We start from the raw sequence: 16393 nt of genomic DNA on the forward strand, positions 1-16393 counted from the left end.
GAATGGCTTTGTCCAGATCAGGGAGATGAAAAAGTACCAAACCGAACCAACCAAACAAAAAAGGCAAAACCCAGCACTGCCTCTCCTGACATCACCCAACTAAGGCAGCTTTATTTGCTAATATTCTGTTTGACAATGAGGCATTCAGGCACCAAACTGAGCTCACTCTTAGTATACTGTACCCTGCCACAGCTTTAGCTGAGACTGAGGATGATCAGGTTTGAGAAAAATAATTTTCCTCTTTTCTTCAGGCAAAACCAACAGCACCCTGTGCCCGTGCAAGCCCACCAAAATGGATGATGTTGTGGCTTCAGGTATTACAGAAAAAATCAGTGAAAACTTTTGTACAAGTAGCATTCCGCATGTTCCCCGTGGCTCTTTTGGGCAAAACCTTTCCAACCAAACTCTAACTCCCAGCTTGCTGCAAAGAAGCGGGTGGCCTGTCGCTGGCCGACCCGCGGCCAACCAGAAGTCTACATCAAAGTTATCAGGCAACAGGTCTCCAGCTGACAAATCCGATGTAGCTGGATTCCGAGCCCAGGGAGCAAGTTTCCAACCTACAGCACCCGGCCGCCTGACCACGCAAGCGAGCCGCAGGCCGCCCGGCTCCCCGGCGGCTCCCCGGCGGCTCCCCGGCGGCTCCCCGGCGGCCTGGCCTCCAGCCCTGCCTTTGGCTGCGCCGCAGCCGCCCGGCTCCTGCAGGCGTTGCGCCAGCGTGGAACGGGGAAGGGCTAACGAACAGTGCGGCGGGTATGAAGGAGCTTTCTGTAAAACGCCTAGAAACAGGCTGGAAACACCCTCCCGGATCAAATAAACCGGGCGCTGCGGTCGTGAAACTCTCCTTGCTTTTAGCCTGAGAAGGCGTTTCAGAGGATGGAAGGTCTAAAGGCTGTGGGCTAAAAAACGAGTGAGGGCAGGGAAGGAGAAAGCCTGAAGCGTCTTGGATTGTTAAGAATTTGGCATCATTTCTCTAAGGCGATAAAAACTTCCATTAAATCATACTTCATGATCCATTCTCCCTCCCGGCACTACTCCTTCAAAAAGGCAACGCGATTTCTTAACACAGATAACACGCTGAACACGAAGACGGCAACAGCCCGAACGCTTCACCGCGTTCCTGTTCCCCCCGGCGTCTCCCGAAGCCCCACCCATCCCGGGTACCGCTCCAGCCGCCTCTTCCTCCCTTCACCCGCCCTCGGACAGCGAGCGGCGACGGCTTTCGCCCGCTTGCAAAGCGAGGGAGAAACCCCGTCCCCAGCACCGGCGGCGGAGGGCTGCCAAGGCCCGACGGGAGGGGCCCCCCCGCGCTCGCACTCCAGCCCCCCGCGGCGCCGGGGCCGGGCGGTGCCGCCGCTCCCTCCCGCACCGTTCGCGCCGCACGGCGGCGCTTCCCCCCGCCCGCTCGGGGGGACCCCCGCGGCCAGGCGCGCCCCGTCGGGGCCCCGACTCACCAGCAGCACCAGCAGCCGCCCCGCCGCGGCGGCGCCCCGCGACATGGCCACCGTCTTCTCCGCGCCTTGCCCGGCACGGGGTCCCCTCCTCGGGCCGCCCACGGGGGGAAATGGCGGCGGCACGTCGAGGGGCGCACAAGTAGCCGCGGGTGGGTGGAGTGTGCCGGGCGGAGGCAGGTGGCGCTCGGCCCGCCCCGGCCCCGGCCCTGGACCCGGCCCCGGCCCCGGCCCCGCCCGGCCCGGCCCGGCCCGGCCCACCGCCCTGCGCCTGGGAGCCCGCAGAGGCAGCCCGGGGCCGCCGGTCGCAGTTTCCCCGCGGGTGGCAAGGTTCGATTTCCCCCTCGCCAGGAACAGCGAGCTGGAGCTGCAGGAGGCATGCAAAGCGGCTGCGACAACAAAGTAATCAATTAAGGAGGAATTGGGGGTGGGGTGGGTAGGGAATGGAGTCTCGTGGGAAAATAAAACCGTGAGTTTTTTTATCATAACCTTCCCCGTAATCTTCTTTTTAACACTCCCTGGGCCATGTTCTTTTTGGCTTTATCTGGCAGAGATCTTTCCTGGATACACCTAATTAATTGATGCTTAGGAAGGCTTACCTGATTCTTTGTGATGGCGAAACAATTAAATACACTTCCCGTACATCCTATCTTCTTTGGGGCAGGCACGTAATTAATCTTTCTAAGGTTGCGCTCAATTATAAATAATTCCTGAGGTGGCTGGTTATGATACTACATGTCATACTGTTAGGACTTGGCGAACCAGCCTTATAGGGGGGGTCTTTTCAAATACATTATGTCCCCTTACTACATGTTGTAACAGTGTACGATAAATAATTTCACATTGCATGTGATAGCAGTTGCAACGGTTATAGTTTACATGGGGATTACAAGGGAAACAGCTTTACCTCACAATTTATTCTGAAGTTATGTACATCTATTTGTATTATTTGATTAGAATTTCACAGTTTACGGAGTATGCTGATACCCCTGCATAAATATAATTTCCTTAGTTTAAAGACAACAAAGGGCAGAATCAAAGAAACCAATATACACAACATGCACGGTGTTAAAGGTTTCCATGTTCTTTCTTGGTTCCGTCACTGAGTTGCTGCGTTGGACTGATCACTTTGGAACCCAACAGAAATGTATACGTTTGTGCAAGAATACACCCTGAGATCCTCTGAGGATCTTCTTCAGGGCAGAGGTGTAGTTTGGTACAGGTTTAAGAGCCAGTGTAGCTAGTGCAACTAATGTTAGTAGAAGTACTGTGTCATTCTCTTTTAGAAATTCCTGTTTGAGGCAAATGAGGCAAAGCACGTCTCAGAGAGTCCTCATATTACACTGCTTTTAATTCGGTGATTTAGAAGTAGATTTTCATTCTAGCTGTGTATTACATTTTCTAGCCCGATGGTTAAGTGTAACTTGAAAGTATTTCTTTGCATGAAAATGCTGTAACAGAAGATCCTTGATTTGTGACTTTCATCTTAATCTGCGAGTTGCTCTGAGTTCTGAAACAGTTTTTGTTTGCCTGTCCAACACACTGTTAATGAGGTGTTAGTAAATATGTATATTTACAGCTTTTGCCAATTTTTTAATGCTGAGATGACGAAGTAAATATCTAATCTAATTTCCTTTCAAAAATACTTAGCACTGATTTCCTTTTGAAGTTACCGATGTGTTTATGGGAGGAGTGAGTAGAATAACTCCTTCACAGAGCTCAATAGCCACAGAGAGACAGAAGCTCTTCTGTAAATTATTCTGTTTTATGTTGCTTATAACTTTAAACGTGGGTCAGCTACATGTCCTGTGCATCTTACAAGACCCTCAGTCACCATGAAAAAGTTTGGGGCTTTTTTTTTACCTAGTTCTCTTGTATGAAAAATGTCTATTAGTCATACTTTACAGAAATAATTTGCCTGACGTTATGAAATAAATGTCAAACAGTATCATTTTTTTTCTAGCACAGCTAGTTAACTGTGTCACCGACCACTGAAGTCAAATTTCTTTGTGCCTTTCCTGGACTTTAACCTGGCAGCTGCTAAACAGTCCTCCCCCCCCAACCAAGCCGCAGCTCTGCCCATACAATCCGTTCGTGCGGGAGGATCCGTGGAACATTAGATTTCTGTTTTCCCTCTGGAGACATCAGCAGTTCAGAGTTCACCAACACTGCAGAACCAAGAGGAAGTTCATCTTTGCTTTTCAAGCCATAAAAGCAGATGAGCCCTTCTTCACGCCTGGCGAGGACAGGGGCTTTCCAAGGTGTGGGGCGTGCACCAGGTTGATCCTTTCTCAAAGCACAAACATCTGTCTAAATTCTCTTGATAAGCTTTTAACAGCAAATAAATTGTCATCTAAGACAACCTAACTATTCTGGTGAGGGAGAGTGTTTGCTTTCAGGGATAATTGTTGTCAGCACAAGTATTCTAGCAAGTGTCCTTGGAGCAAGGGACAGTGGCTGGCCCTTGGTGGCTCCCCTGAAACCTTGCCTTGTCCTTAGCTCTGCCTGTCACTTCCTCCTTACGCTGCGTAATGCTTCAAAGCAGTGCCAGTCAGCTACCGGCTTCCCTGGGGTGGAGGTGATACTGAAAAATCGGAGACAAAACTCTCTAATACCTGGCTTGGAGTATTAGAAAGCAGGCGTTCTTTATGTTCGGTGCTGGATGCACAGGGGATAAGTCCCGCCCAACATGCATACCGACTTTTTTCTCTGTTCATCTTTATATGGCCTTTCTATACATATTGATGACATTTCTGAGAAACTGTTAGCATGTGCATTACAGTTCCATGAACTACTTACTATATCTACACTCCTGCTACGCATGTGGCCTAATGGTCAGGGCTCCTCTGGTGGTCATTTGGGACATCTTCATCCTTTCCTTATCCTCTTCCTTGTCATCTTCCTCATCTTCTTCTCATCTTTTTCATCACCTTCTCTTCCTCTGGCCCTGTTTCAGCACTCTCGGCTCATGTCTTGGTTTTGGACTGGTTCTTATCGACTTAGCAGCTAAACTATACAATGCAGCTTTCTACTAGTAGCTAAACTACATAATACGACGGCATTGTGCAGCTCGGCCATGCCATGCGTACATAGTTGCAACATTTACAGTTAAGCACACTGGTAAAATTCCTCCAAGTATCAGAAGACAAGGATGTGCTTTACATCAGACCAGCAGAGTCCACCTCTGCTTCCTACAAAAGCAAAGGTGACTTTACTGCAGCTGTGGATTTTTGTTGGGGGTTTTTGTTTGTTTTTTTTTCCTAGAAAAGTACAGTTTCTTTTAGACAAATGATTCAATCAAGAGAGACAAATGCAGTATCTAGCAAACGGTGTTAATTGGAAAACCCAGAGTGAGTCCTTAGGAATGAAATGTGAAATTAATTTATTATTCATATGAACCTATCATGCAAACATCTCACTTTGTTTGAAATTATGCCATTAATCTTTTCTGCATTGTTTAAAGATTCTTTACTGCACCATGGCCCCAGCTGCCACTCAGTTTTTGGGAAAAGATCCCAGTAGAAAGCAGTGTATCAAGTCTGTGCATGAATATATCAAAATTGCATTTAGTTATTCAAAATATGTAATGAATAATGCATATTCTGTGAAAAAATATGCACATCACAGAGAGGGTTCCTAACCCGCAGACAGCTATTGGGACTGCAGTGGTTGCACTGCGTGCGGTTACCGGCTTCAAAGTGTTTTGCAGGACCAGGGCCCTTGAGGGGGAAAAATGAGTGGACTGAGGAGAGAAGTATATTAGCAACAGGGTTTGATACTTTAAGTAAACACTTGACACTCTCAGAACAGAGTAATTGTTTTTCCCCTGTGCATTAACTGTGTTTTTGATTCTCCATGCCTCCTGTCACTCTCCTTAAACAAATACAAGCTGTTTATTTCCTTATAACCACAGGAATAATTCCCCTGCTTTCTTTTGCTTTACCTGCTCTCTCTTACTCAGCTGCTTTCTCCTTATCTTTCTCTCTTCAGCTCTTTCCCCTATATCCACTCTGCTGTTTGCTGCCTGCCTGGTTTTTCTTTGCCGGTGTGGCCGCGTTGTTTGACTTTCCAGGTGCCAGCTGCAGCTGTAGGCATGAATAAGGCTGCCAAACGGCGAGCTGTGGGATTGGCGGGGCTGTAAAAAAGCCAGACCAGATCCTTGCCCTGAACACAGGTGTTTTGTTACTGTCTGACAGCATGAAATACTGTCTTTTATGCATACAAAACAAGGAGTGGCAGAGCAACTCTTTTGTTGTTTTCCTCTGCATAGCAACTGAGGCCACTCACTCAGAAATTGTCTCCAGTCTGTATTTTCAGAGTAGTGTGATTTTCTGGGAAAACTTACACGACAGAGAGCATATAGGTAAATACAAACGGTTGCTTTGCTGTGCAGCTACTTCAATGGAACAGAACAGAATGGAACAGACCAGACTTTCAGTTGGAAGGCACATACAATGATCATCCAGTGCAACTGCCTGACCATTTCAGGGCCGACAAAAAGTTAAAGGATGTTATTGAGGGTATTGTCCAAATGCCCCTTAAACACTGGCAGGCTTGAGCCATCAACCACTGCTCTAGGAAGCCTGTTCCAATGTTTGACCACCTGCTTGGTAAAGAAATACTTCCTAATGTCCAGTCTAAACCTTCCCTGATGCAGCTTTGGACCATTCCCACACATCTTATCACTGGGTACCAGGGAGAAGAGCTCAGCACCTCCCTCCCCACATCCTCTCCTCAGGAAGCTGTAGAGAGCAATGAGGTCACCCCTCAACGTCCTTTTCTCCACACTAAACAAACCCAGAGTCCTCAGCTGCTCCCCACAGGACGTGCCTTCCAGCCCTTTCACCAGCTTTGTTGCCCTCCTCCTCTGGACACTTTCAAGGACCTTTACATCTTTCTTGAGTTGTGGGCCCAGAACTGCACACCGTACTCGAGGCGAGGCCACACCAACATTGAACGCAGCAGGATAATCACCTCTTTTGACCAGCTGGTTGTGCTGTGTTTGATGCCCCCCAGGATGCGGTTTGCCCTCTCGGCTGCAGGGCACACTGCTGACTTTTACTTGTGTTTGGCATAAGCAGAAATATTAGCCTTTTTTTGGTCCATGAATCTTCATCAATGCTGGACAACTGAACTGTATTGAACAGGAAGATTATTTTGAAAAGTTGCAGCTTGGGCTATGGAAGCAACTTCTGCAGTTCTCACTGTAATTTGTCAAGTCCAGTACCAGCTGCCATGGTGCAGTGCAGTGAAAGTTTTCAGGGACTGTAGATACAGCAATGTGGCATTCCCTCATTCCCTGTCTCAGGATAAAAAGAATATTATTCCATGATTTCTTCTGTCACAATTGAAGTACATGGGCTAATACACTCCAAATTCTTGTGTATGCCTCTATGCTAAGTTAGCAGGTAACCTTAGTAGGGGTTGACTCAGCTGGGAAAAAAAAAAAAAGTTCTTCATTTTAAAAGTGAAAGAACAACACCAGCACAAAACCAGGTATCAACTGGTCTGAATTTTAGGCTGGAGATTAGAACAGCGAACTCTCAGATTGGTGGGATTTGGAGTGACTTTCAGTTAGAAATGCAGGGACAAGAACTGATTTCAGTCAGTTTATAAAAGAGATTCTGTAATGTGGTTGCCAGTTATCAGTGGACTGGATGTGTTAACAGGGAAAGTTCCTTCAAATTTTCATAGAATCATAACATCACAGAATCATGGAATGGTTTGAGTTGGAAGAGACTCTGCAAGTCACCTAGTTTACCTCCCTTGTAATGAGCAGGGACACTTTCAACTAGATCAGGTTGCTCTAAGTCTCGTCCAGCCTGACCCTGAACATTTCCAGTGATGGGGCATCTACCACCTCTCTGGGCAACCTGTTTCAGTGTTTCACCACCCTCACTGTAAAAAAATTTCTTCCTTATATCTAGACTGAACCTACCTTAGTTTAATTTGAAACCATTACCCCTTGTCCTATTGCTACAGGCCCTATTAAAAGGGGCTTTACTTCTTAAAAAAACAATTTGAAAGTTACATTGGTGTGTGACATATACATCTGAATGCTAACTAAAACCTCACTCTTGGTTGTTTCACCACAGAGTACCTCATCGAAAAACATGCTGTTTCCAAGTGTTGGCTAGCTTGTTGGAGGGTACACGTCTGTCATATCAATAAACAGAGGAGCTGGCTGATGTGTTAGGGTATGTTTTCACTACCTTTAGCTCATGTTCTTAGTTGAGAGTCACCACAATACCATCCATGTGCCAAACCCTCTCATTAAATTATGTTAATGATGGCATAGTGGAAAGGATACTTTGACCTCTGGTTCTGCTTCTAATCGTCCTGGTAATTTGCCTGCACTGCAGTGAGGTTACAGACTAAACCGTTGGAGGCGATACTTTTCTAATGCCTACCCTGAATTCATTACATGAGTCCACAAGTCAACTCACAGCCCCCCAGGAAGACACAGTCCTAAAATAACTCAGCTTATGCCAGCTGCAAAGACCCACCTAAGACCACCTGAAAAGCCTTGGGGCAAAAATGACTGTTCTCATCTTACACATGGACATAACCTCACACATATCTGTGGTGGTGTTCATCATAAAAAAGTAAAATATTTATGAGAGAGAAATCTATTAAAGTGATGCAAAATACCCAAGGCTGAAAAAATGTATGGAATATAAATTTATTCTATCATTATTTATAAGGTTTCCTAACAGGTTGTTGTAGAACTTTGTGAATAGGCTTTTATATTAATCATTCTTACAGAATTAGGTGGGTTGTTCTTTTTGCTGAGGTACTTTGCATAGCTGAACTATCAGAAAACATGTTTGATTTTGGAATACAGTGGCATTAGTTGTATTTACACTAAAAAATTACTAGTGTTCTTTAAAAGTTTTATGCAGGATAAATGAGAATGCATATTAGGCCAAGCAAATATTGTAACAGTTAATAAAAACAATTAATATATAATAATAATAAAAATAATTCCAAGTTAACTGAAAAAGCAAAAAACCTCAGGACACAGTCTATATGCATATTCTTAAATTTTCTAAGTTTTTGATTTATAAAGTGAGAAGGGCACTCAGAAGGAGTCACATAATTCAGACTAATAGAGACAAAATGGTCAATATAAAGATAAAAGGAAATCTTGGTTCCCATGTCCTCACAGAGTCCGAGAAAATCCAGTAAGGCAGGATGAATCACAAGCCCAGGGGGTTGGACTAGATAAACTTTGAAGGGCCCTTCCAACCCAAACCGTTCTATGATTCCGTGATATTTAAAAGGACATGAAAAAGGGCTTGCATGCTCTCTGCATTTACAGAGAATGAGAAACTGCAAAAAGGGATACGTAAGTAAGCTACCAGCTGAATTTTCCAGTAGTAATTAAAGGACTTGTTCCACCTGGGAGGCTGAGTTGAATCCTCATTACTGCAAGATCTTAGGGTTAGGATGGCCATTTGTCAGGAAAGATAGCAGTAGAGTTGGTCCTGTGTAAAGTCCCTTCTGTTCCCATTTCCGTTAACAGAAAGCAATTTGACTGAATAAAACACAAGTTAGATAGGACTGCGAGGTCCCGTCCTTTAAACTGCTGGGCTCTCCTGTTCAGTGTCTCCTGCTGATCTGAGGGGGGCTACTGACGTCATCAGGTGCTGTTCATTTGTGATCGGGGATGTAGAATCTGACCCTATAACTTTGTGTGCACTTAATTTGTCTTGTAATAACTTGAATGGATGATGCTGAGGTCTAAAGCATTTCCCAGGTTTAGACTTTTCTTTTTTTTCCTCTCTTTTCCCCTCTCATGCCCTCATGCCAAACCCCCCTGCTGACCTCCAAGGAAAAAACCTAGATGCTCCTTCACCTTCTCTTTTTCTTTTCACCTACAAATCAAAACAAGAATATATGTTGTCAAGAATTTGCCACGTTGCCTAGTTTTACATGAACTTTGCACGTCAGCCCCTGTTCTCTTGAATATTGCTTGTGGAAATTACTGTAAATCCTAAACTCACTCTTCACTTCTTTATGTTCATGCTGTAGGGGCTTCATGTGGCCGATCCTCTTTACAAGTACTTACTGATGACAAAAGAGGAAAGAAGTAGTGCCGTGAAGACTCATGCCTGTCATCATATATTAGTGTCAAAGGCCTGTCACAAGTGAAAATACTTTAATCTTAGCTAAATTTAATCAAGGGAATTATTTTGAGGATAAAGGAGGAAGTGACAAGATGCAGTTTCAGGAGATTAAAATATCAAGTGAGTCAACCTAGTCACAGCTGAGTCTCTCAACAGAGAACTCAATTCCATGTAAAGTCAAAAAAATCAGCAGTGGTTTGCTTTGTGAGTGAGAAAGACCTGCTTTTGACATAGCTCTTAATTCATGGTGTGTGTAATGGAACCAGTGGAACTTTCGAGATGAAAGTTTTGCTGACGATTTTGTCTGCAACATGGTGCATGGCATGGCGCAGCTTGTGATACATTACACTGAAAGGGACACATATGAAGTTCTCTAAAGTGTGGCAAGTCTGTCACACATTGGAGCTGTTGGTTTTATTCCTCAGTTGGCTTATACAATATTAAAAATGCAGGCATTCTACATAGGCTTTTCTTAGAGAAATGAAATGTTAAGGGTGATGCCAAAGTTGTTTTCACAACTTACCCTAATAATATTTTCTTTTTGAAGTATAAAATTATATTGATAAAAGCAATTACAGAGTTACTCTGTGAATCGCAAATGGTGATAGAACATAATAAGAGTTGTCTCTGGTGAAGCTTTCATCAGGGTGGGTTGTGGACATGCACATTTCTGTGTGGGATGGTTGCAGGATGTGTATTGCACCACCTTGACTGATATTCTGTTGAATCAAAATATTTTCTGATTTTGATGGCAAAAGGCAAAAAATCCCAAAAGACCCAAGGGCTGCATTTATTTTTTTCCTAATGATTGCACAGCTATGATGGTGAGAAAGTGCAAACTATATTTGTTAACATCAGTGTTAAGGCTGACAGCTTTCCATTAAGACTTGCCTATTTCGGATGCTTTGAGATGAATCCTCTATAAAAAGTGCAAATCCCAGGCAATCCCCTAGAACTGAGACTAGGCAACTTTTCAAAGGTGATAAAGCTATTTTCAATCACTGGTAATACTTCTGCTGAATTTTCAGATTAGATTCTGAACTTGGGTGTAACAAAACTGAGAGCACCCCCTGCATGACTGATAAGACAAGAAAGATGGGTGTATTTCTTTTCATTCTGTCTCTGACAACTGCAATGGGAGATGCCATTTAGAAAGCATGTTCAGGCCTGGCCATTGTTTGTAGCCCATCCCCTGGTACTCACCCAGATGAGGCTATTTAGTTTGTATTTATAGACCTGTTACACATGAATTTCCCTAGTCCCTTTCTAAGCCTGTTGATGGTGCCTCTACAGCCTACCATGGTCATTTTTATTCAGTAATATATTAACTAAGGAAATCAAGGAGATAGAAGTCAGACTTACATACCCAGAAACACAAGAAAAGCATTACTTTTCTGCTATTAATAAATTTTGCATGTCCAATAGCTGTTATTTCGCTGTTTATATACAAATAATTGATCTAGAATAGATTTTACATTTAAATGGCATTAATTTTAATAGACATTCAGCATCAGAGGCTCAAAAAGTGTCCTCTGTGTGTGTGCTTCAGACACATTGCTGGCAATATATTTGTAGGTATTACCAAAACACCTTAGCACCTGAGCATATTACAAGTGTTGATGAATTTATAGTCATATTCCTAAAGGGAGGAGATTAAGTTTTCATTCCCCTTTCCACAGAAAATTTGGTGAACATTCAGAGAAATTAAGCAACTTACCAAGGTTCTATAAGTAGTCCTGGAGAGATCTTTGTCACTTGAGTACTGATCTGGTGTCACAAGATGATTCACCTTTGTGGCAGCCTGAGCCCACACTGACTGGCTCATGGACAGACCCTTGCCCAGGCTTTGGTCCCGGATCACTGTAAGGTGAAAGCCTGCAGCTACAAAATTACAATCTGTTTTACCTAGATTTTGACTGGCTTGAATGGAATCCTTAATGAATGAGTTGGAAAAAAGCCTGTAAGTAATATATATATTTTATATATATTATTTTATATAAGTATATATTTTATTGTTTAGAACTTTCCTAAAAAATAGGAAAAATAAAAGGGCTAAACAGCTAGCTAACTAAATTTGCAGGTAGGCCCAACAGTGTATGATGAATATCAAAGGTCAGGGTATGTGATGGGTGTCAGTTAAGCAGCTTCTGTTTCCTAAATTGACTTTTCATGACTGTTCCCTTTCATACCTTGTTGTGCTGGATCCTGAAATACAAGACACTGTTAAACTATTAGTCACAAAAAGAAAATATGACAGATCTGTTATTATACAAAAGTGCATCCAAAACTGTCACCAACTGTAATTTTCTCATTGCTCCCCCTTTTGTAAAATTTCCGTGCGCTTGGAATATGGAACCATAAATATATAACTAAATCATTTTTTGAATTATACATGCACTTTTATAGATTTCAATTAAAGTTGCTTGAGCATAACAAATGGTTTTGTTTAACAGAATTTTGCTTTATTTCCACTTAGGTTCTAAATATACAGAAGATAAATGATAAATTATCTTTGTTGCACTGGAACTAGCAGTGTCATCAGACTGATAGCAATGTCATTGCTATAAATTGGAAGATGGACAATGTTTTTTTATAACTGATCTTCCTGAAAATATATTTAAATAATTATCTGAAGTACATGTGAGTGCCCAAAATAATTCTGTATGAAATACTGAGAAAAAAGATGTCAAAATGTTAAAGCAAAGTGAAATGATACATCAGACTTAGAAGTAAATACACAATTCTCTTTTTAAAACAAATATTGTACTGAGTTCACATAAACCTTTTTGAAAAGTCTCTGTACAAAAAATAATTATTATCATGAATACTGGCTTGGAACATTAGGCAGAAATTTGATTCAGAAAAGTCAAAATGTTTAGGTTTTCCTTTTAGAACCAAGGAGTTTTTGCTTGGTTTAACTCATCTTGACCTGTATGCACTGAATGTACCTGCAATGCCTGTGCTGCCCAAAAGTGATCCCAGTGCCTTTTGCTCTCTTTCTTCTCTGTGGCTTGTGTCCAGCCTTAGTCTATAGCTCCTCTGAAGCACTGTTTAAGAGTTGCAGGACAGAAGGGTATCACAGAAAAGGCCATCTAAAGAGAAAGAACAATGCAGAGAATGATGGCTTGAGGAAATTGTACTATAATTCTTGTGAGACCTGGCACATTTCTGCCTGACGATCTAAAACCTAAAGTATCTCAGTGAATCTGATACATGAAACAGTTTAACCCTGGGATGATGCCCTGTCTTTCTAAATCAGCACTTTTTCTTTTTTTTTTTTTTTTTTTTTTTTTTCCTGAAAGAAAATTAAAGCTAGAATTTTCCTGTAAAAACGAGCAGTTTTAAGAAAACTACATTTCCCACTGATAAACGGAGTAAAAAAAATACCCTGAGCCACTCTACTTACAACATGATGTTCCAAATGATCATTTATTGGGTTTTTTTGGTGCCATTAAGAAATTACAAACAAATCTCTAATATTTATGAAAACACATTAACACTGTAATATTAACTAAATTTTAAATAGAATGAAAATGATGCATTTGGTCACTCAATAGTGAGGAGCATTTGAATTATATAGTTATGTTAATTCAAACAAAACATTAGACTTCTTTTATTTTTGATTCAATTGTGTAGTCTTTTCATACTGCACGTAGTAGGTGCTGCTCACAACAGTTTAAATGTATTTATTACCACAAAATCAGGACAGAGTAAAAAGTATCGAAACCTGCAGTTCAAATTCAGACAGTGTTCCCAAGACAGAAATCTAATGAGACCCTCAGCTTGTGGCTCCATTTTCTTCCATGGCAGTATACTTTTCATGATACCAAGATCTCAATGAGCCTATGTAAAACTGTAGGATCCTGCTCCATAAAACCCAAGTAAAAAAAAGAAAGCCATAGACATGGTGATGCACACTGCTGACACTTTAATAAGAGTTTTTTGCTTGAATGGTTTAGAGAAGGATTGATACCACTACTCAAATTTGTCTGTTGCTCCTGAAAACCATTCATACTTCATTATTAAACAATACGATTAAAGGTAGACAGCAAGCGGGCTTCTAAATTACAACTGAAGGAAAAGAAACAAACTAATGTCTCCTAGTCAGGATTAAATTATATACTACTTTTAAATAATAAAGCTAGAAAAAGAATTTGCACAGATTTTTTAATAAACCATGTATTTGTTCACATCTTCAGATAAATTTTTCTTCCACAATTTGTAGTAATCTAAAAATATCCACATCTCACTAAGCAAACAATTTTAAGAAAGTTTGTGAAAATTACACAGCAATATAGATTAATATTAAAAAATGCACTGACAGATAATCTGATTGCTGTTTGATGTGAGACACCAATATAAAAAAATGCTAGATACCTTTCAAAATTGGTATTAAATAATAAGCTTTTGATCTTTAAAAGTTAAAAGTTTAGAAAGTTTAAAAAGGTAGTAGACAGCTACTGCATAACCAAAATCTGTCCTTTGAAACATTATTTTTTCTCTATTAATTCTTCCCCTTTCTATTTTTAGACATGCAAAGAAGCCACAGTTAGTTCAGACACTCATACTTCACATAGCATTCCTGTTCAAGAGGGCCACAGAGAATTCAGCATGTGCTCCCAAAGACTAGTTATATTACTTTGAAGCACAATTAGGAAAAATAGTTCTGATTTGCATAAGATGATTATGGAAATATTTACACAAGACTTCATTTTCTTTACATTAAGAAATACCTCTAGTGAGCTTTAGCTGTACTGCATAGGCTTTCTAAATGCCCAGAGAGTCATAGATATTTCAAATATTTGCTTTTTTTTAATGTAAATAGTTAGCAAAATGAAAGGGAGCATGTCAGATTTAGTGAATTTCAGCACGCATTCTCCAGATATAAAAGGATAGAGCTTTATATATTAATACCTATTTTCCTTCTTTAAAGAATGGTTCCAGAAACCATACTTACAGTTGGCCCATAATGTATAGGAGAGATCATTCCACTGAAGTCAATGCAATCTTAGTGATACATAAGTTAATCAAGGTTAAAGGATGAAGTAAAAATAACAGTACTTCGGATATTATGGGGAGAGCACCTAGCATGCTCAGTTGCTTCAGAAAAGGACTCGAAGCCATAGAAGGGATGCTTTCTTGAGGTAGCTTTGGTTTTGGTCATGACTCCTGAGGATTTCGGGTGTTTTCAGCAGTGGCATTGACTCAGAGGGCGCTGTAGGTTGACTTTGACAGCAGATCTAGTTGCATTTCCAAAAGTACGTTTTAAAAAAACTTTTCCTGATACCAAACTCAGAAACTTGTTATCTGCTTCTGAGATAAGATAATTTGGATATGCAACTGGAAGTTTCTTTTCTATTTTAGAGAGTGGGAGGTTCACAGGCGACTCTTAAACTACTCACTAACCTATCCATCAAAGCTGAAGAAGCAAAATTTGAGGGAAAACTACTGATTTGGTGGTCTAGCAAAAAAGCTAGTCTCTCTGTATAACTATTGTATTTACACTGAAGCAATGTTGTGTATGCTATTGTTACTATACATATGATACAGAAGTAAAATGAGATAAACGCTATATTTCAGTATTTTGCTCCTTCAGGTCATATTCTAAGCCACGTTAAGGTATTATTGGAATAACAGAGTCCAGTAGAGCTGTATTTGTGGGAAAATAAAAGCCAGATTTAATTAAGATTATAGAATCATAAAGCCTTTTTCAATTAACACTTTGAAAATATCAATGCAAAATACATTGACATATGAAATAACAATTCTCCACATTGCTTATTAGCAAATTGATATTGCTCCAAGTGTTTTTTTCTTTTCATGAAGGACTTCAACTACCAGCGTCAGTGATACAATACTTGCTGTCGCGTCCCCACATCACAAAGCTTCTAAGACTTTATTTTCTTGTCAGTGTTAGAAAAGAGAACTGGCATGGTACATTATAGCCCTCTTAATATAACTTGACACTGGAAATTTAAATGGTAGTCATGGTTTGGCACAAAAATCTGACTAAGAGCTCCTGGTTGTCACTGAAGTCCTTTTAGATTTAAGGAAAGCTGTAACGGTAATGGAGAAAAGATGAAGCCAACATCTTCCTGGGTGACAGCGTCAACGTAGCAGCGCTGTGTGCAGCAAATTGCTGGTCATGCTCCTTGCCATGAGAGCATGGCAGGCCGTGACAAAGTATGTATTTGACTGAGAACTTCAGAAAGCAATGAAACTATATTGTGTTTATATGATTATTATTTATAACTATTGTTGGTGATGGGAGAGATAATTGAAAGTGCCACTTTGTAACACTTCCTGTATCACATGCAAACTAAAATTAATCATTTAAAAGTGCTTATTTAGTCTTGAGTTGACTAATTATTAATTACATTCTTTTCCTGTCTTGTCAGTGAGGGGCTATTAAGCCAAATCTGCTTATTGTCAGAGATCACCCAGCAGCATAGTATTTTAACACTCTTTTATAAGACATTAATTCATGCTGATACTGTATGCACACAAAGATCCCTTCTCACTGCTCCATTCGGTAATCAGATCTCTCTCCAAAAATATTAGTATCTGTTTGTACACTTGTAGTGCTAGGTGGAGAGGAAGAAACAAATTTAAAGCTACCTTCAACTTCCCCTTCACTGACAAAGTCCTGCGTTTGACCTTGAAATGGGGCACCCTTCAGAGATCCTCACGTAAGTAGGAAACCCTGACATTTTAGCACTATTTCCTAGTTATAAATAATAACAATATTCTTGATGGGTGGCAGCTAATGAGTGTCAGTGCAAATGGTGATTTCAACAGGAAGGGGCGCTGGCAGAG

General features: G+C 41.2%; 1 protein-coding gene across 1 annotated transcript in view; it reads right to left on the reverse strand.

Moving 5' to 3' along the window:
* DSG2 (desmoglein 2) overlaps positions 1 to 16376 on the reverse strand; it is a 45472-nt gene extending 29096 nt beyond the window's left edge. Inside the window, exon 1 of the mRNA XM_080379160.1 lies at positions 1452 to 16376. Coding sequence (XP_080235286.1) covers positions 1452 to 1934 — 483 coding nt within the window. The 5' untranslated portion in view covers positions 1935 to 16376. The remainder of the gene's footprint in view (positions 1 to 1451) is intronic.
* Positions 16377 to 16393: the final 17 nt, after the last annotated feature.

The sequence above is a fragment of the Falco punctatus genome (assembly GCF_963210335.1).
Source record: "Falco punctatus genome assembly, chromosome: 3".
Lineage (NCBI taxonomy): Eukaryota > Metazoa > Chordata > Aves > Falconiformes > Falconidae > Falco > Falco punctatus.